The 21,026-nt window shown below is 38.2% G+C and overlaps 1 protein-coding gene across 2 annotated transcripts in view; it reads left to right on the top strand.

The window, feature by feature from the left end:
* The window catches only part of ROCK2 (Rho associated coiled-coil containing protein kinase 2), a 104,337-nt gene continuing 83,311 nt past the window's right edge, over positions 1-21,026 (top strand). The window contains exon 1 of one of the 2 annotated variants that reach the window (XM_018920833.3): positions 1-203. In XM_018920833.3, the coding sequence (XP_018776378.2) occupies positions 54-203 (150 nt within the window). In that variant the 5' untranslated portion in view covers positions 1-53. The remainder of the gene's footprint in view (positions 204-21,026) is intronic. The other variant, XM_030236262.2, reaches the window with a different exon arrangement.

The raw sequence follows: 21,026 nt of genomic DNA, 5'->3' as shown, positions 1-21,026 counted from the left end.
CGGGCGGCCCCGCGCAGTGCCCTCCGCGGGCCCGGCACTAGGCGAGCCGGAGGATGAGCCAGCAGCCGGCAGGGAAGATGTCGGCGGCTCCCCTGGCGGCCGAGGCGCTGGAGCCAACGGCGGGGATGCTCGAGGGCCGCCAGAGGAAGCTGGAGTCCATGATCCGCGACCCGCGCTCCCCGGTCAACGTGGAGAGCCTGCTGGTGAGGGGCGGCCGCGCCTGGGGGGAGCGCTCGGCGGGGGAACAAAGGGAGCGCTGCCCTCGCCTCAGGCGGGCGGGAGGGAACGGGAAGGAAGGAAAAGGCTCCCGCGTCCTGAAAGTGCTTTCCTGGGGGAGGACGAAGGATCGTCTCCATGCCCCCGGCCGGGCCACCGGCAGCGGGGAGGTGGCGGGAGCGGCCCTCGCCCCCAGGACGGTGTTGAGCGAGGGGACTGGCACGGCGCTGTGAGAGGAAAGCGAGCGCTCCCCGATTAGCTGCATCGTATTTGGGGGAAAGAGACAGACGTCCCTGACGAGATTTGATCCAGGGAGAGGAAAGCGCCTTGTTTTCCCTCCCAGCATCGTTCACACCGTTCGCTTTCGCGCCTGGGAATCACAGCGTGTCCGTCCCCAAAGTACCTGCCTTTGTGTGCGCTGCCGGGCACCCATCGCTCACCCCCTGTGAAACGTCCCCTGGTGTAGCTGAGGTTGCTGTGTGATGTAGAAATAATTCAGGAAAAGGGGACACGCCTAAGGGAGAAATGTAACTGAGGGGTCCAGTGACCCTTCACGTTTATATTTCATTGGGGCAAATTGATTCATCTGTGTCCTGTTTCAATAGCATTTTCCCGTGTGAGTGTATGAAATATAATTTACTTCAGTGAGAAATCTATGCCCTTGTGAAGAAGTGTGAAAGCAGTTAGATTTTCTCATTTAACCGTCTGAACTCTAGAAAGGCAGACAAGAGACAGATTATTATCATTATTGTTATCACTGTTGTTATCCTTATTTTCATTATTAGTATTATAATTATTAGTATTTTAACTGAACTTTAGGGTCTTCAAATCTTCTATTTCCAGTCTGCCTCAAGATTTCCAATGTGTCCCAGTTATGAGGAGCAGAAAAAGGGGGAATAAATCCCAGTCCTTCCAACAGTTGCTCAAGGCACATAACAGTGTGGTTTTTTTGTGCTTTCAAATGACTCAGTTCTGTTTGCCAAAAATACAGGAACTGACTGAACAGAATGTATGCCTGTGCTGTGTGGAGAATATAGGAATTTCCTATAACATCTGAAAAATGTTCTTCCCGAGGCTGTGGTGCTGTTACTCCTCTCGTACATGTTCAGAGGCATAATGACAGCCATAGTCAATGGAGGGGGGTGGGAAACAGTGCTACATATCTGACTGGATTCAGATAAGTTTTTGCCTAGGCCAAAGCAGAGAGAGCTGCCTCTGGGCTTCGCTCCCAGCATTTTCACTTTGGTATTTTGCTTGGAAAACTTTGACCTGTGGCCAAAAAAGAGCAGTTAAAAATAGTACAGTCGTTCTGAAAAATGCATCAGGTTAATACTTAACCCCAGTAGACTTTTTCACACTCTGCTCTTATACTTTTATATGCACGATTCTTTTATTCTCTCACCTCCCATGCCTTGGACATAGATTGAATACACTAAAATATGTTCATGTTTCTGAAGAGAAATCCTAGCTACAAAATTGAGAGTGGGCTGCTTAGAACTTGATTTTTTTTTGTTTGCTTTCTATGCTAGCAATGTAGACTGCTTCATGTAATACATTGAGAAAGCAAACCATGGGAGAGTATTAGCTGGATTGTAAATGCATTTTTTTTGCAGTAAAGGTCATCACTGTTCTCTACACTCTGTCTGTAAGTATTGTTTAAAAAACTATCAGCAAGTGAAATATAATGCTAATCAATCAAATTTCCTAGCTTTTGCAGTCTACATATCTGTGTATAAAATAATGGACTATTTATTATTTTTATTTAGGAAATTTACGACAGATTTCCTGTAAAAGCACTTTCTTTTGGTCTCTGGTTTTGTTGCTTTATGCAATTTGACATTAATTTTGCATTGGTGTGCTGCTAAATAGTCTGAGTATAAAAGCATATTCATATTGAAAAATTTACTTGTTTACTAACCAGCTCCCTTGCAGTGTAAATTATCAAAAGTGGAAATGTGTTTTCAGTTAAAAGTAGAAATACAGCAACATGAACTGAGAGTCAGGGAAGGCATCTTAAAAAGACTAGCTGGAATGCCACTATTCCATCCTCCAAAAATAACATAACCAAAACTAAAAATGTGGAATGGAATTCAAAATGGAATTCATTTCCTTACAGTGTAAAAAGTCATAAACAGCTGCTATTCTGTATTTTGTGTTCATGCTTTATTTTTGGGAAGCCATAAAAAGTGAAAAAGTAACTGTTGATCTATAACGCATGGTGTAAATTTGAAAGTCGTGAGAAGCTGAGGTAATAAGCTGTCTTTCTCTAGATAGCAATTCTGGTGTCATCAAGAGATGTTTTATTCAGTGTTTCTAAATGAAGAGACTTTCTTTGCTTACCTTCCTGACCGCAGGATGGCTGACCACATCCATCTGTTTCTTTAGCAGGATAATCTATGAAGCCAAATACATTGATTGATTATGTTCCTCCCATCCCCCTTGGGGGCTCAAGAGAGACTGTTAGATATTCTAATGGGATTTTTGCTAACTTGTGTGCCTTAACAGTTATTAATGCCTGTGTTGAGCATGATTATTTGTGTTTGATTAAAGCATATCTTCAGAAAAGATCTATGCATTCTCAGTTCAGAGGCATTATGAGATGGAGAACTCTGCATTTAGTTCATTCTCATAGGCAGTTATGAAGGCAAAATAAAACGTCCCAGGAAACAACCAACCAACCAAAATGTGTGGCATGTTATTACCACCCTTCTTCTAAATTAAAAAAAAATGGAGGACTTTCTACTCATTAGCAGAGATGAGATGCACAGCCAGCACTTGGTGGGGTTCTTCTGGTTTTGGTCTGATAAGGAGATGGAAAGAGGAATGCTAGAACTGTGTGCTCGGTGCAGTGATAGGTGTCAGCAAAGACATCCACATAGGGAAGTGGTTATTGCAGCCTCATTGAGGCGTTGGCTGAGTGCTCATTCTCTCATTGTGTCTTGTTGAAAGCTTGTTGTTAGGTTGCCTATGCTAAGATAAATAATTTTGATATTGTCACAGTTTTCTATGGTACAGTCTTACTCTTTTTGGGCATGTAACAGTGCATTAGTGGTTATGAAAACCTGTTTTCTGTATTACATTTAGATCATGCAGATTACTTTGTAAAGCTACCATTATTTTTATTATTTGCTTTTCTGCCAGTTGTGTCACCCACTAATTTAATGAAGTGACATTTTTATGTGTACTGCATGTACACATGGATGATAGCACTTAATGGCATTTGACCTTGGCTGATCCATAAGAAACCCTTCTATAAATACATTCCTACCGAATAGTTCCAAGTTGACAGCTACATTTAAGGAGAGCTTAACAGTGCTCAAATATATTTGGGCATTTATGATTTTGCACATAAGCTCTATCTACAGTATGAACTGAGTTATTTTTGATAGTATTTCGTACACATTATCTAGGGGTGCGTTGGCAAGTGTTACCTTCTCTAAAACAAGAGCAGATAGGTCACTGTAGGCAGTGTAAAACTAATCCTGACCTCCGCTTCCTTGCCATATGTAATTGTATCACTTCAGCACATGCTGAACTCAACTTTTGAGTTCTGTGGTGGTGAGGAACAGCTCTGTTAATCTTACCACACACTTTCTGCAGTGCTTTGCTTGGGCTGGAGCTGCTCGAGTGCAGTTGTCCAGAGAAAGGTGCTGGTGTTTGCCCTTGGACTCACTCGTTCAGTGCAAGCCTCAGGATTTTAGTGTTAAGCTTGAAGTTTGGCATTACACTGGAGGTGTTGAGTATGTTCTGGCTGCTCTGCTATGGTTGTGTCAGCTTTTGAAAGAAGGAGCTCTTAAAACTGTTAATTAGGCAGTGCATCAGTGAAATTGTGAGCACAGTGCTGGGCTATGCTGGCATGCAGGCATGGTGCACTGAGAAATGGAGAGATGATTAGCAGGAGAGTGCTCAAGTGTCTCAGAATACATATGCCTTACAACCCAAACCAGCAAACCAAAACTGAACTAATTTGCCATTTCTTTCTTTTTTAAATAAAGCTGACAGTAAACTGTGTATTTACACTAGTTTGAACATGAATAGATGTTCATCTACATGGATCATTACCATCAAGACCCTGGAATTTTATTCTTAATGAAAAGTGGATTTGAGATACAGCTGTGACTCCCATTCTTTCAGTAGGTGCATCTGTCCATAAAGATCTCATCAACTGAGTAGATGCCAAGAGTGTTAATTGAGCAGATCACTAGGCTGAGCTCTGTTAATTCAGGGTCTCCAGGTCATCATGGCTGATACAAGGTATCCCTTGCAGGATTTTAGCCTTAGTAACTTTCTAAGTATTTCATAATTAATATGAAAGTTGTTTCACTTTCCTGAATTTATTGCCATACATAATTTTGAATCAGCAAGAACAATCTGTTGTGTTAATTTGAGCCAGCAAGTACAGGGAAGAGATGCATATGTAGCAGTTAGCAGGATCTGATCTAAAATTCATTGCCCACTAAGTAATTTGAAGGCTAAATGATTATCTGTTGTTGAAGAAATAACCTTTTCTTGTTTGTTATATTTCCTGTGTTGTGATTTCTCTCTTAGTTTCTGACTCTTTCTATAAATGTTCTATTTTTGATCCGTAATTTTAGAACATCTACTGCAGAGTTAAAAATTATGATCCTTAAGGAAACTGAATTGTCTTTTGTTCATTGTTCCCCTGTGATGGATTTATATATAGCAGTATAGTTAGCTGGAAAAAGATGGTTCTACTTTTCTGACAGCTTTATGTGTTTTTATATTCTGTCTTGTTCTACACTAGGATTAAAGTGTTTCACTTCTGGTTTGAGAAAGCAGAAAGAGCATTTTGCTCAGCTTCAGGTCTTTTTACTGCCACATGAGATGCATGCAGATTTTGTGTGTGTGTATTCACAATAGGCATGTTCACTCCCAGTATTTAATCTCTGTTGATCAGATTGCAGAGTGTGTCTTTAATATCATTTAATTGTTCAATCTTTGTAATAACTTAAGAGAAACATAAATACACCTACACTAGCAAATTAGCAGAGTTTTCTTCTGTTTAATTTGTGCAGGAATAAAAATTCAGGAACTCTTCACTTTTCCAAATATTAGTAGTCTCAGCTTCAGTTGAAATGTGTGCAAATGCTTATCAGAACCTGATTTTTTAAGTACATTTTCAGTTCTAACCAATGGCAGAGCAGTGCCAAAGCATTTGGCTTGTTGTTTGGTAATGCAATCCATAACAAAAGCTGCCTAATTTCAAAAGAAAGGAAAGTGCTACCTCAGTAGCCAATCTCCGCAGCAATTAGTTGATGATTTCTTGCCAGTGTTTGATCTACAAAATGACTGGAATTGTATCAGTGTCACAGAGGAGCTGACTTTTTAAAGCTGAAAGTGATTAAAATTGGGTAGTAGAGTTTTACATAATGAAATATTTAAAGAAATTAAATCTGTGTATTTTTATAACTCATAAGCATGGGGGGTTTTGGGGGGAAGAATGCTATATTGTGTCTAAGGTTTCTTCTTAAGTGTTACACTGTAAAGCAGCAAATGTTTCTGGTAACAAATTTCTTTAAAATACTTTTTTTCTTAGTACATCCCATTGGTTAAGAACAAGAATACAGTGTTTATATTGGCAGACTTGGCTAGTAATAAACTTATTTTAATGAGCTGTTGGCAATGTACACACAAGGTTGAATGTAGTGCTCAGTTGCCCAGCCATACCTAGGTGCGTGAAGCTCCTGCAGCAGTGCAGTGTCCGAAGAGCCCTGCATTGCTCGGAGCGCCTGTGCCCGCCACGTGTGGCTGCCTGAGCACAGGTGAGAGAGACATCGCCTGCATCCTTCCTTGGCAACATTATATTCATTACCTGCTAACAGAGTTTTAAGACTATATTCTTCAATCAGTGATTGGGCCCCTAATGTGCCAACGGCTTACAATATTTGGAACATTTTGATTTTGTGAATTTTGTCCAGAATTCACTATGCTGGATAGTCTCAGTTTGTAACAGGTGGACTGAGCTTTTTCTCTGTGTTCATCTGCTGCTGTTACAGCTATTAAGAGAAGGGCCCTTTTTTGTCTGTGGAGTATCATGGAGTTTTGTTGTTGGATGGACACAGATTTCTCCATTGTCATGTGAAACATGCCTCCTGTTCAGTCTCTGCTTCATTTGTTGTAGGGTGCGGAAGGTGATAGACAGAAGAAGAAAAACAATCTGGGTGTGACATACAGTGGGGTTTTGATTATGCTTGTCTACCATTAATTTTATTTCATGTAGAACGACTTACCTAAGTCAAATCTTTTGCAAAAAATAACCAATCACATGCTTTGTGTTTTGTGTGCCCAGATGGAGACTAATGAGTTCTGATGTTAGTGTTCAGCATTGTTACTTTAATTACACAGTCATTTCATTCATTTTGTTTTAGGATAGTGTTGTTCAGATGGTGCAGAGAATAAAGAAAATGGTGTGTGGGAGGGTCTGAATCCTAATCTACTGATACCACTTTATGGTTTCAGACAAATCTTTCTTCATTTCCAACTATATGAAATGGAGATGATAAAGCTTTTTTTTTTTAGGATGTACTAGAAAATAATTTAATATTTAGAATAGACTTATGTGATTAAAAAAGCTGATCACAAATAAGCCATGCCCAAGTGTTTAATTCTGAACCTTGAAGATTCAGGTAATCAAGCAATTGCTCTATTGCCTTTTGACAATTCTAAATCATGGGTACTGATTTTATTAGTCTGTATTTAAAGTACAGAATTACAGGATCCTACATAAAGCTAGATAAAGTTTGGGTGACTCATCCAAACACAAGAATTTTCTTGTACTTTTCTTCAGGAGGAAATGAAGAGGAGGTCACATACAGGCTTGAAAGTATGCTTAAACAGCTATGAAAGAAGAAAAGTTAAGCTTTAGCAAATACTCTTATTTTTTTTAAATCTCAAAACACATAATGTTGACTGTTACTATCACCAAATAAATAAATAACTAGAAGAAAAAAATGCCTGAGTTCCACACTTTCTTCCAAATGCTATTTAAAGTTTAACTAAAATCTTGATTACTATTTAAAGGCTGTAAAGCATCATTGTTCTTTGTCCGTGTCACTGCTGTTACAGGTACCTGTCCAAAGTCTATAGCTTAATTGTTGATTAAATATCAAGCATAGTTCTGTCAACAGCTTAGATTTACCCTAGTATGGAACAGAGAGAAGGATCTTCAGGTTCTTTGGGAATTCCTTTTTATTGAATGAGCTCTGAACCTGGAAATCTGCTTGTGTTTGTTGCTACTGTACAACTTGATTGACCCTCTTTATTTTTCTTTTGTTTGAAATGAAGAGTGCTGCATTGATAAATTCACTGTGTATCTGCATACAGCAGTACTGTGTATCTGCATATTTTCAAAGAGATTATGCTCTAGAAACAGTAATAGCACTGGTTTTGGTTGAGGGATAATACAAACGTTTGGCTTGCCTATGCTATAAAAATGTTCTATTTCATACAGAAAATAGTCTAAAACTGGTTTTCCTTGTCGTTACTGTAACTAGTTTGTTCTGGTCTTGGTTTTCAGTTTAGTGCTGATCATTTGAAGTACAAGATTAGGGAGACAAGCCTTGTCATTTGTTGCATGTTTAGGACACAGATTTTTATTTGTAAATGACTTTTAGCACCATCTGCTATATAGGGAAGGCTATATTATGATAGGCTTCTACAATGTGCAACTAAAGTCATTGGAAACAAGCTGCAGTAAATAGATAAAAGATCTTGTGAGATTACTTAATATTGGTTGCACCCTTTGCACAATTTTATAACTATGCTTTACTTCTGAGTTATGTTTTTTTTTGTGGAATTTTAAACTTTTGTGATAAAATAGCCATGAAGTCTCTCAATTTAGGAATAGAATTATTCCTTCTAATAGTTTAGGAAAATGGAGAAGAGCAGGGAATAATAGCATGTTAGAAGCATGTTAGAAGCTGTTGGCTTAGTGAGTGAGTAATGAAAACCTTTCCAATGCCAGGGGTATGCATGCATGATCTGTTTCCTTTAGGGAACATCTCGGGACCTCCTTCTCCAGCCGTAAAAGCTAGGCCACTTAGGCAGTAAGCCACAGTTTTTATTTCTTGGCCTGTTCAATTTAATGACCTCTTTAGGGTGTATAAATCTGGATTATTAAATAGCCCCCTTTTATTTTATGTTCTTTTATATGAAAAGTGACTGAGAACAACTGCTTGAATTACTCATCTGGCAAGGAGGTACTGATAGTTTATGATTGTATTGCAGCTGCTGCTATTAATTTAAACATTATTCTATGTTAATTTTTTTTTTTCTCTGTGAGTACAAAATAAGAATTTTGTTAAACTTAAGAGTTGCATCCATGTTGGTATTATAAGCACCTGACCTATAGATCTGATAGGGAAAGCTGAAAATAGCTGCACTTTCCAAAAAAAATCCTATTGCTGAATTGTTAAGTTTTTAAAGCTGTTTTTTTCAGTATTAGTTTAATTATATGGAATGGGCTTATTTTTTATTGTATTTTTAAGTTATTTTCCTTATTCCCCACTTTTCATCTTCCCAGAACTGAAGGATTTGTCTTGACTCTGCAAATGTGGCAATATTGACAGTGAGGGTAGGAAGCAGCAAAACTCTGTTGTCAGAATTCTGCTGGTAAAACCTGAATGTAGCAGCAAACGAGGCAGCCTGAACATTGTTTTGTATTCACGTGGTGTTCTGTGTCAGCAATATTTTAAGCTTGTATTAAAAGAGAAATAATAAATACACTAATATAAGCTGCATCTCCTGAAAAAAAAAATATGTTGGCAATTCCTTTTAATCATAGACATGTAGTTAAATCTCTGGTTTAGAAATGATTTCTACCGAGATTATGAAGAAAACCTCTAAATGTGGACACTTGTGATGAAGAATAGTTTATGTGCGTAGAAGCCTGAAACAGTAGCACCATGAGGTGTGAATCATTTCATCTATTTTAATGGCTGGCTGCCTCTGAAGAAAGGCAATTTAAGTGTCAAAATAAACTATTTCAGTGCTCTCATTTTTTAGAAGAAATACCAGTATTTTTTCCCACATGTGCCTTGCAGTGTTTCTCAAGTGCCAGAAGTCCCAAATGTCCCCTCTCTACCCATGAAAACATCTTTGGCAAATTTTGACAGATATGAAGGGAAAAATCTAACTAAAAAATTTGTAAGGTATGCGGTTGTTCATTATTTAAAAAGCTCCTGGCTTTATTTTATATTACGCTACTGCAGGACTTCACTGAATCAGAAAATCAAAGACAGCACTGAGCTCAACTGCAGAGCTTGTTTTATGTTTTCTCCCTAGAATGGACTGTTTTGCTTATTCTGCCATATTGCTGAAAGAGTGTTTGCTATAGGTTGGGTAAAAGTACATATGATGATATGGTATTTGTGTTTTGAAATCACTCTGTCTAAATTTATGAGGGAAGATGTGCAGTATGCCTTGCGGACTGATGGGAATTAATAAAATTGCAGTTTACTTGCAATACAAATTTCTCTTGTTAAATCAAAACCAAGTGAATGTACCCTGAAGTTATTTCTGTTTATCAGTGTTTTACATCAAATGGATGCTGAATGTCACAGGGGAGAGGAATGGCTGTTTTGCCTTTTAGGAGTATGCAGGAAGCAGGACTGAAGAAAAGTCTTAGACAGATTTTATTCCAAGGTGGAATTTTTTAGTTCTATTTTGATTTCAAGCTTATTTTCTAGAGTATATCAGAAGAGGCTTCCATGTAATTGGACTCCTTTCTTGGCACATGGGAATTGTTCTTGGGTTTATACACAGACTAAATTTCTGAATTGTGGAATTTCCTTTGGTTATACTGCCATCATGCCTTGATTTTTTTTCTCATGTGTGAACTCTTAGCACTGTTGGGTCAGTTTTCCTCTAAAATGGAAGTGAGGGACAAACAAATGTGCTTGAAGCTGTAATATCATAGGGTCACTGATGCTGAAAGCACGTATGGATTGTGAGAGAAGCATAACATTTTTATCTTCTTTGTGTTTGCATGTAAAAAAGTAATGAAAAAGTTGTTATTATGGTAAAATGTCACTGTCATCTGTAAGTTTGTGTCTAATAGCAGTAGCTCAGACTGTGTCAGGGTTCTCCCCTGTAGCTGGTGTGGTGTTGCCCTGTCCCTAGTGGGAAGCTCCTGGCCCAAGGTTGTCCAGAAACATCGCTGTGGTTACAGTGAGGGGACTGGAGGCCTCACACAGAGGTTCAGGTGCTGCTCTTGTTTCACAGAAGGATTCACCAGAATACCCTTTCAACTTAGAATATTCTGTGTATCCTTCTCAAGACCAGCAGAATGATCAGCAATTTTGGCTTAAAATGGACCTTGCCAGTGCTCAGAGTGAATGATAGTTTCCAAGGCCACATCTGTAGCAACAAGTGAAACAAGAGCAGCACCAATTATCTCATCTTATTCCTGAGTTATTTCTGAAAATGCTAGTCTTTGAGTGAGTGAACATATTCAATAATCAATTTTTTTGTATGTCTGAACTCCCTTTGACGGTGAGGTGTATGTAGCTAGTCGTATGCACATTTTCCATGTAGGGTAATAAGAAATGACAAGAAACTCAAATCATTTAGGGACCCAATTATGTCTAGAATGGCCTGAAAGACCAGGGTCATGCTCTTACCTACTCAATGTGCAGTGAAGCTGTTAAACTGTTTTGTGTTGATAAAAGGACTTTGTATCCCCAGATTTAAATTCTGCTTTAGCTGAGAGGTAGTAGTGATCTCTGCTTGCTGTTGGGTGATGCCATGCTGTTGTGGCTGTCCTGTTTCTGGTTAGGTCAAGGCTGTGTACTCTCTACCTGTGTATATTCATATAGGATGTGTGCAAAAATACTTTACAAGAGACCTATGTAAATTTTTTTTCTTCCCCACAATCTTTAGCCAAGTGCATACACTTCTTCTGACCTTAATGATCTCTATGCACGAGTTTTTTCTTCAAATGTAAAAATTGTGATTCCTTGAGGAAGCAGCTGATGCAGACGGCTCTTGTGAGCATTAACCTGCTCAGGTCTTAGGCAAATATTTTCTTGACTTTCCATATAAGAATCACTTATTGCCAAAGCTGAAGGAAAATTTAGGAAATATCGAGTTATTGTCTGTAGGAAAATAATTTTCCACTTATAAAACCATGAGTAATTTGAAATCTATTTTCTATTATGCTGTGCTTTCCCAAGTAATTAAGGATATTCACTTAGCCCTGAATTTCTTGCCATATTTTTATTTAACAGTTGTGGGTTTTTTTAATTCTTTATATTCCAGAGATATATTTGCTTAAAAAAGGGAAAGTGATTATGGTGGAATAAGCACAAACTAAATAAACTGAAAAATATTATTCTATTTTAAAATTCCTTTTTTGCTACCATAATCTCAGTTGATAATTTTATTACCAGTTTGTAAAGAAATTCTGATAGAGTTTTAATTTAACTGTCTCAATGAAAGCAGTCCTGCGTATCTTCTGACAAGGAGAAAAGGCAGGATTTCATTACCTGCATATATGAAGGTAATACCACTACCTTGCAGAGCTGTTATGAATTGGAAGGAATATTTTATATCTGGTTCAAGTTTTACAGTGCCCAGGAGCCTTTGCTTTACCTTGAAAAGGCTATGAAATTGTCCTACCATTCTGAAGATACAAGGTACTTCATTGTCAGGTTGAGACCAAACTTCCTGAGGATGTGGGTTCCTTTGTGAAGGTCTCTATCAGCCATAATAGAGGGAAGCTTAAAAATGCTGTAGGATGCTGTCTCTGTTTCTGAATTACTTCTAGAAGCAGAAAGAGAGGAGATTTTGCAGACACTAACTTAGTAAATAGGTGAGTACCATGCTTGGGTCAGATAACTGTGGTCTGTAATGTGGATGTAAATGTAGCAGTAATTAAGACAAGCTTAAATATTCTCAGGTGTTCTGTAATGCTCTGAAGGAAGATACAACAGTGGGGGTGTTGTAAGTAAAAATTTGGGAAAAGGTGGACACAACAGAGGACAGATGTGTTCTCAGATACATGTGCAATAATTATTATTAATGGCAGCAACTTAACTTTCTGCCTTAGGACTAGCACATTCAGAAGAGGAACAGACATGGTCTGCTCTTCTGTGGTCTTGATAACTGGAATAAGGTTTTCTGGATTATTCTTTAATAGTCTAGATTTTGATTTTTAAAAATTTATATTTTTGTATTTGTTTAAGTGCTTCTGTCATTAAGGGTGGTGCCAATCAAATTTTTATGTATTTAACAAAAATACATCTGTCTTGGAAGAATTTGTAAATGAACCAATAAAATTGTGCAGTGTTAGATGAAGATACCAAACAGCTTTTAAAATAAGAACAAGAAATGTTCAGAAATCTGAAGAACAGAGAAATTTTTCAGTGTGAGAAACTAAGCCTCGGTGATCTCAGAAACTTTTTAACTCCTGTCTTTCTCCTTTAGTAGTTACATGAATCCGTTTAAAAACAAATGGCTAACACAAATAGTTTCCCTATCAGTTAAAGCAGTAACTCCACCTGCTTCCCTGAGGCACCACCTTGGTGGTGACACAATATTTGTGCTGGTGTGTTGTGAATTGCTTTGAGTACCTAACCTGGATTAAAACTAGCCTGAATCACTTTCTCAGCTAATCCTGGCAGATTTGTAGAATGATCACCAACCATATTAAGTTTAACATGGACAAATGCTGGATTCTGTATCTGGAATGGGGCAACCCCAGTTGTGTGCATAGACTGGGGAATGAGATGCTGGAGAGCAGTGCCATGGAAAGGGATTTGGGGGTCCTGGTCAGCAGAAAGTTGAACATGAGCCAGCAGTACCCTGGCAGCCAGGAGGGCTAACCCTGCCCTGGGGACATCAGGGACAGCATGGCCAGCTGGGCAAGGGAGGGGATTGTCCTGCTCTGCTCTGCACTGGGGCAGCCTCACCTCCAGTGCTGGGGGCAGCTCTGGGTGCCACAAGGTAAGAAGGGCATGAAACTATTGCAGAGTGTCCAAAGGAGGCCACAAAGATGGTGAAGGGCCCTGGGGGAAGGCGTGTGAGGAGTGACTGAGGTCACTTGGTCTGTTCAGCCTGGAGGAGAGACTGAGGGCAGACCTCACTGCAGCTACAACTTCCTCATGAGGGGAAGAGGAAGGACAGACACTGATCTTTTCACTCTCAAAGCTGGTGAAAGGACTTAAGGAAACAGCATGAAGCTGAGTCAGGGGAGGTTTAGGTTGGATATCAGGAAGAAGTTTTTCATCCAGAGGGTGGTTGGGCACTGGAACAGGCTCCCCAGGGAAGTGGTTACAGCTCTGGCCTGACAGAGCTCAAGAAGCATTTGAACAATCCTCTCAGGCACATGGTGGGTTTCTTGGGGTGTCCTCTTCAGGGCCTGAAGTTGGACTCAATGATCCTTGTGGGTCTATTACAATTCAGCATATTCTGTAAGTCTGTGAGCTATCACAAAAACCAAACAACCCACAATCCTGAACCTCTCCAAAGCAAACTAAAAAATCCACAGCATATCTCCTTTCTCCAAAGAGGTAGGTTCCAAGTGAATGGTGTTTTTATTGATGCAGCCTACTTTTTCTGAATGCAGACCATCATCTGCATGTCCTACCACAGTGTTGGTAATGAAACTTTGAGGAGAGTGTGGTCCAAGAAAAAAAAATTTGTGCACTGCTCTACAAATACTTCTTCTGTAGCTTCTTGCAGATTACTGAGAACAGTTCAGCTAGAATATGCTAATATAACTTTAGGAGAAAAGAGAATGAGAATAAAAGAATGAAATAAATTCTGCTATCACATTCAGGGGTAATATCATACTGTCTTACTAGTCTGTGTACAGAGAAAATTGTAGAAACTGGAAAGGGTTTCTTTTCAAAAAAAAAAAAAAACGTAGTAAAAAGTCAATTCTGATTAGTACTTGCCTGTGTTTGAATTTAGGTAATTTAAACAGATTTTTTGTGCTTTAGTCTATTGCTTTAATCTGTTTTTTTAGGAAAAAGCAGGAATCTGTGAGTAAACATGCTTGTTTTAAAGATAAATACTGGCTCATATTTTCTTCTGGAAATAGTGGAATCCATCAACATAAGAAATGCCAAATGACTAATTTCAGTTGTTAGCTGCCAGTGATTAGCTAAAAGTTGTTCTTGGTGCCATGTTATTATTGCTCCATCTCCAGTATGTAGGTTCTGTTACACGGGCACAAAGCAGACTAATACCACTGCAGCCTGCTTTGATACCTGACTGAATTAAATTATATCAATACTAATTTAACCTTACACTTATGCAGTTTTCTGATTTTATATTCTTACATCAGGGCAACATCAACCACATCAGTGGTGTTAGCATTGAAACAAGGTTGTTTAAAGAAAAAAGGTTTTACTTCTAGGTTTTTGATGGAGAGGTAGATATATTTATAATAGACAAAATTGTTCTGAAGGTTCTACATAAAAGAAATGTTTAATTTTACAGTTGGTAAAAGAAGTATTTTTAATGATGGGTACCATTTACAAATTAAGGAAATAGCTGATTATCGATGTATCATTTTCAGTACTGATTACAAAATTCTTTCAGAATTACAGAATTTCTTTCAGAACAGTTTGACTTGAAAGGGACTTTTAAAATAATGTAGTTTCAACCCCCATGCCATGGGCAGGGACATTGTTCACTAAACCAAATTGATCAAAGCCCCATCCCAACTGATCTGGAACTTTTCCACAACCTCTCTGGGCAACCAGTGTCTCAACATCCTCACTATAAAGATTTTCTCATGTCCATTATAAATCTACCATCTTCGAATTTAAAAAGGTTACCCCTTGTCTCCTGTTATTACTGGCACTGCTAAAAGGTCTCTTAACTTTCCAATTAGTCCCCTTTAAGTATTAAAAGGTTGCAGTAAGGTCTCACTGAAACTCTTCTCCAGGTTGAATAAAACTGATTCTCTCAGTCTTTTCTCATGGGAGAAGTGCTCCAGCCCTCTGATCATCTTGGTGCCCTTCCTGTGGACTTACTCCAACAGGTCCATGTTCTTCTTTTGCTGGGAACCCCAGGGCTGAATGCAGCACTGCAGGTGGTGTCTCACCAGGGCAGAACAGAGGGCCAGAATCCCGTCCCTCACCTGCTGCTCACAATCTGTGGATGCAGTACAGGACACATTTGGCTTTCTGGGCTGCAAGGACATGTGGCTGGGTCGTGTCCAGCCTCTCATCCGCCAGCACCCCAAAGTTCTTCTGCGCTCAATCCCTTCATTCCCCAGCCTGTCTGGATTGCCCCAGCTCATGCTGGCATTTGGCCTTGTTGAGCTTCATAAGGTTCACATGAAGAAGCAGGCAATATTTTACTGCAGTAACTGGAATTGGTATTCTTTATTTTTTTTCCTGAAAATGTTAGAAAACAATGTCAAATATGATTTATGGAGAGAATAGCCACTTGCGGTGTCACCGCAGTCAGTTTTACATTCAGTTTGTTTCCGATTTGTAGCCTGATGCTAAACAATTCAGAGCTCTGTTTTGGTAACAGACTGAGGGTGTACAAAAGGTTTTTTTCACCATTAGAGTGCAGGAGCCCTGGCAGGCTGATTTTCTGTAGAAACTGGATCTCCAGGTCAGATAAGCTAAAGACAATTTTCTTTCAGAGAAGTTGGGGTCCCAGGGAGTAGTTACTTTCATACAATTTCCTTTTTTTGACAACACTAATGTCAAAAAATACAGCTAATCCAAAATCTGTATTGTTATACTTGTTCAGATGTTGTCAAAACGTGAAAATATCATCCCTTCACAAAAATAAATACAAATTTCTCTGTCATAGTGGGGAGCTTCTGTGGCTGTTTGAATTCTTTCCCCCTAGGTAAACAGAATAGTCAGACATGGGTTTTTAAAATTATTACTTAACAAATGATGAAAATGAAATGGATCCTAGAGAGATGGATTCCTGGAAGTCTTTTGAAAGACACTTTGGGGCAGGGGGAGTGTTTTTCAGAAATATTATTAGAGTCCAGTTTTGCAAGCCCTTGCATGTATGTTTAGGTTAAAACATTTTAGTAAATACAATTAAGTAGGTAGGACTACTGCTAGGCCCAGAATTAGACATAAGGTTGTTTCAGTCCACAGAGCTGTGGATTGGGTGGTTGTTGCCAGGACTGTGTAATTTTTCCTTGTCATCTCTTTGATATGTAAGATACTTGTTGTACCCACTTCATTCTAATCTCTCTTCTCATCTTAGAGCAACATGGAGCCATTTCAGTTGAGGCTAACAGATGAAGTCTATTTCCTAATAAAAATATGCTCTGTTTAAGTGGATTCCCGACATCTAACAGCTAATGTTTGAATCTGTGTTCTGTTAGCATGTAGTTCTGTGAGCTTAGTCATTACTGCTTTGAAGCCAAAGAGTTTACTGTATGTATGTGAAATTTAGTCATGCATTCAGTAATACATTTAACTCATTTCCGTGGAATTCTGCCCCTTCTTTCTCAGGTATTTCATTGTGTTTTTGGAGTGAGTTTTCTATGCTTTGTGGAGGAATAATTGGAGGAAGAGGAAGGGGCAGATGTCCTGGCTTCAGTGATGATTTTATTTTATTTTTTTCAGACTCCAGATGTTTTTTTTTTCTGTTACTAGAATATCCAGGTGAAACTTGGAGCATAACTGGAATATTTGCAACTGTGCCACTGTGATGAAAATCACAGAATTAAAATTACTGATTTGTCACATCTTTAAATATGAACAGGTTGATAGAACCTTTTAATTATATTTCTGAAAGAAAATGTCTGAAAAACATTGACTTTTTTCCACGATGCTGTCAGCTTTTCTTTGAGGTCATTGGTCAGAGTCTGTAATGTTTCTTGGTGTGTGTATATATATATATATATATAAAAGTGTGTGTGTGTGTGTCTGTAATTGGAAGACAGTATTTCTTTACTGAAAGTGAGTTTTGGGCTGAGATTTGTTTCATGTGCCTTACTTGAGTAGTTACAAAAATGTGTTACTCTTCATTTCTGCTGTGATTATCTGTTTATTTTCTGAATTTTCAACCTTTTTGGCAAACATGAATATGTAACACTGGAAATAATAATAAGTATTTTTTGATATTTTTAGTGAGGAAATATATATATACTACCTGTCTTTTCTTTCCCCTGAGTGTTTCAGTAAGTTTAATCAGGTGATATTCGTTGGCAGATGTTTTCTCATGTTTATCTCATTTTGCCAAGCGTTTAGTGACATTTACTTTGCTTTTATACACACTGCTCATTTTGCTAGAAACTGCACTACCTTTGCTAGGCTTGTCTTTGAAAAGCAGTTTCAACCCAAACTGTCAAAAAATAACCAGCTATCAACTATTTTCCCCCTTTTTCTCCAAATGCACAATGGTCATCTTAAAAAGAATAAACATATATCAAAATTTTGGGATAAATTGTAGTATTTCTTAAGCACTGATTTTGTAAGTGATTGTGGTAACTGCTAACCTCCTTACTGTTTGTAAGAGAAACTTTCTGCAACAAACTTCATATGCTCTTGAAAGAACACACTTCAGTGTCATGAAATGTATTTAAAAACTGAGTTTGATATAGTGAAGAAAACTGCAGTCTGTCTCAGATGTGGGGCACCGGCTGCCCCCCAGAGCTGCAAGCTCTCTTTGGGTTTAGAGTTTGGGGAATTGCATTCATTTTTCCCTAAGCTATTATGCTGGCTTCCTCAGCTGTGGTATTTGGAGACAAAACCCTGCAGGAAAAATGTAGCAGATGACTAGGAAAGAGGCAGCTTGTGCTGGAAAAGATGTGGAGCTTTACTGTGGTCTTTAATTCTGTGGAATTTCATTGCCTAATTTTGAACCAGTCTCTAAAAATCTCAGGCTTCCAAATAGATATGATAAAACTCATCTCTGTTTTGCAAATCTTATTTGCTCAAGAGGAATGTAATTATTTACCACAGTGTTCAGGTGAGAGATTTCACTGCTGTGGTGACACTGTAAGGGCCAGTTGATGGACTCTGTGCTCCTCAAGGAATGCTGAGATCGATTTGCAAAGTCTAAATCTACTACAGGAGCCAAAGGCAAATGCTTTGAGACAGCTGGTCTGGCTCTGGAGGAACACTGCCATGTTTGGTACAACAGGTCTAGGCTCCAGAAATCTTCATGTCCACAAAATTGTATGGCAGCACTCCAGCAAGATTTAAGATAAGTTGAATAAGTAAGGCTTATCTGCAGTATGGGATAGGAAGTTGAGGAGGAAAAACGTTCAGATTTTTGCAGGGAGGGTTTTTTTTTAAGGTTAGGGAGGAAAGAGATTTTCAAGTTGACAGTGCGGATACATGAAACTCGGGATAAACATTCTTTCAAACTACTTGATATAAATCCAAACAACACTTTTATGAGCAAGGTCATGACATTGTCTTAAATAGAATGAAAAAGGAAAATTACTTGAAGAGGTGAAGTGATGTTACTGTTTCTCTGTAGAGGATAATAGTTTACGATTAATCTTTTCCCAAAATATGTCCTTACTAATATAGCTCTTTGCGTTTACAGCTGAAGGGAACCCTTGTGCACTATGTCAGTATGATTTTCTTAAAAATTATCTTCCACTTTTTCATTCTCTCTAAATTTATAGATCTATTTCCTAAGCAAAAGAAGGTACTATTTGCATGTGTGAAGAGTTTTTTATATAGTTATGTAAAAATTCACTGTTTTGATATTTTGACTTTCTTTTTATGTTCAGCAGGAAGTGAAAAATGAACTTACTGGATTACTCTGAAATATGTAGGGAGTGTTTTGTTCTTGAGAGGCCTATCTGTGCATTTGGATGTGAACCATAACTTAGCGAAACAAAACATTTTCTGTAGATAAACTAATTGCTATAGATAGTATGCTTAGCATATTTTTTTTACAGAATTATGGAAGTATTTTCTATTCTGATTAGACTGATTAGTATGCCAAGAAATAGTTCTAAAGATATACAGCTTCTTTTCAAGTGAAGTTGTATTGGTAGAATAAAAGAAAGAAGTTCTTTACAGCTTTTTTGTTGTTTTATTGCTTTTCCTTCCTCTCTGTGTTTCAGGTTTGAATGAAATTACATTTTCTCAGGAGTAATTCCCCATGCATGGGACTGATCTGCATTGGTTGCTATATTCTTTCTGTTGCCTTTTCACTGATTATTTTACTTCTTTGACCCTACAGTGATCAAGTTTAAGGGGATAAATGGCCAAAAATGAAAACAGCAGAAGACCTGTCCAGTTTGGCTCCCTAAACTGGCTTGCCCAGGGTGAGAAAGACATAACTGCTGAGGCAAAGGAGGGGTGGAGATTCTTGTTTAGGGGATAAGGAGACTGGTTTAGACTGTCCTGGAACTTCATCCTCAGACCTTGAATAGATCACTTCTGTATGCAAACATATGCTGCTTGACTGGTTACTCTGCAGCTCTGAAAATTACTGTGGGTTGCTGTAATTTATTTACTCATTGTTAGGTGCCTGCAACACACAGTTTTGGAAGCAAATGTTAGTGTTAACCTGCTTCCGAAGTTTGTTTTGGGAAGAGTTGGGTGGAGTAAGTTCTTGAGACATCCATCCTGACTGCTGTGGATATCACCAATAGCACAGGCTCAAGCTTCCCATTTCCCTGTGGTTTTTATTCAACTGCTTCTTAATCAGGTCAACAATGTAATGGCTGTCTTCTGCAGTCTGGGGCAAATGAAAAAAAACAAGCTTCAAAAACTTATTTCACACTTTTCCTTGATACAGCATGTATACTTGAATGACATTTATTAGTAATTATTTTTTATTAAAAGTATAAGTATTGGTCACTCTTAATGAAAAGTATGAGCTGTTCAGTATTTCCATCTCAAAACTCCTCCCATAAAGCTATTTTTGATTGCTTTTCTTCAGTGAATTGAAATAAAGCAATTACTAACATGTTTTACAGTTTTAGCATTTCAACACTTGTTATTTGTGGAAGTCCTTCAGGCTTTGTTAGCAAATGTAACAAAAGATGTAGCAAATAACTACTTCATCATGTGTTCCAAGGGTCATTCACTACAGCTAGGCTTTTTCTCATTTTACCTTTAAGACAATCCTGTTTAAATTATTTTAATTGACTCTAATATGTTTAGGCATGAGTCTCAACCTTTTTTTTTTTAACTTTATTTTTTTTTTCAAAGTGTCATTATAAAATGCCATTCTGTGTAGTTAGTGTTTGCAATACCTGTGAAAATTTGTTTTGTGTAAGCCAGATATTTTGAGATGTTGAGACATGGAGGTAGATGGTGTAGGAGGCATAGAGTGCACAGAGTTTATTTATAAATCTAGTAGGTGCATTATTGTTAATGTCATGGAAGGAATATATTAATGCTGTCATTTACATAATCTTTTCATGAAGGGCTTAATTGTCTGAAAGTTTCTATCTTGTTAAAGAAATGAAATGACATCACAGAGCTAAAACTAAAAGATTGGACAGATTTCTGTGTTAAGCTATAAACTGCATTCCAAGAAATTGCATAAAATAAATACAATGAATGTAAAGCTCCAGCTTCGTACGGCCCCCCAGGCGCTCTGTTGATGAAAACCCAGCAGTTTATGCAGCGGTGTGTGCCTCCTTCAGAGATGGTGCAAGGCTAGATCCTCTTCTGCTTCCCAGTCAAGTTTTTGAAGTGCTGTTAAATAATATTTCTATCAAACATTTACTGACAGCATTTTTAAGTTTTCTTGGCTACTTCTGTCAAATTCTGCTATGCAGTCATCGTTACTAAAAACTCTCTTTGCAGCATATGGAAGTTAAATGTTTGTAACAGAGTTACAACTGAAATTGTGTAGTAAATGTTATACTTTCACATAAA

This window comes from Serinus canaria, chromosome 3 (assembly GCF_022539315.1).
Source record: "Serinus canaria isolate serCan28SL12 chromosome 3, serCan2020, whole genome shotgun sequence".
In the NCBI taxonomy this organism is placed as follows: domain Eukaryota; kingdom Metazoa; phylum Chordata; class Aves; order Passeriformes; family Fringillidae; genus Serinus; species Serinus canaria.
The sequence above is the reverse complement of the archived record's forward strand: the minus strand, read 5'-3'. Positions and strand labels throughout refer to the sequence as shown.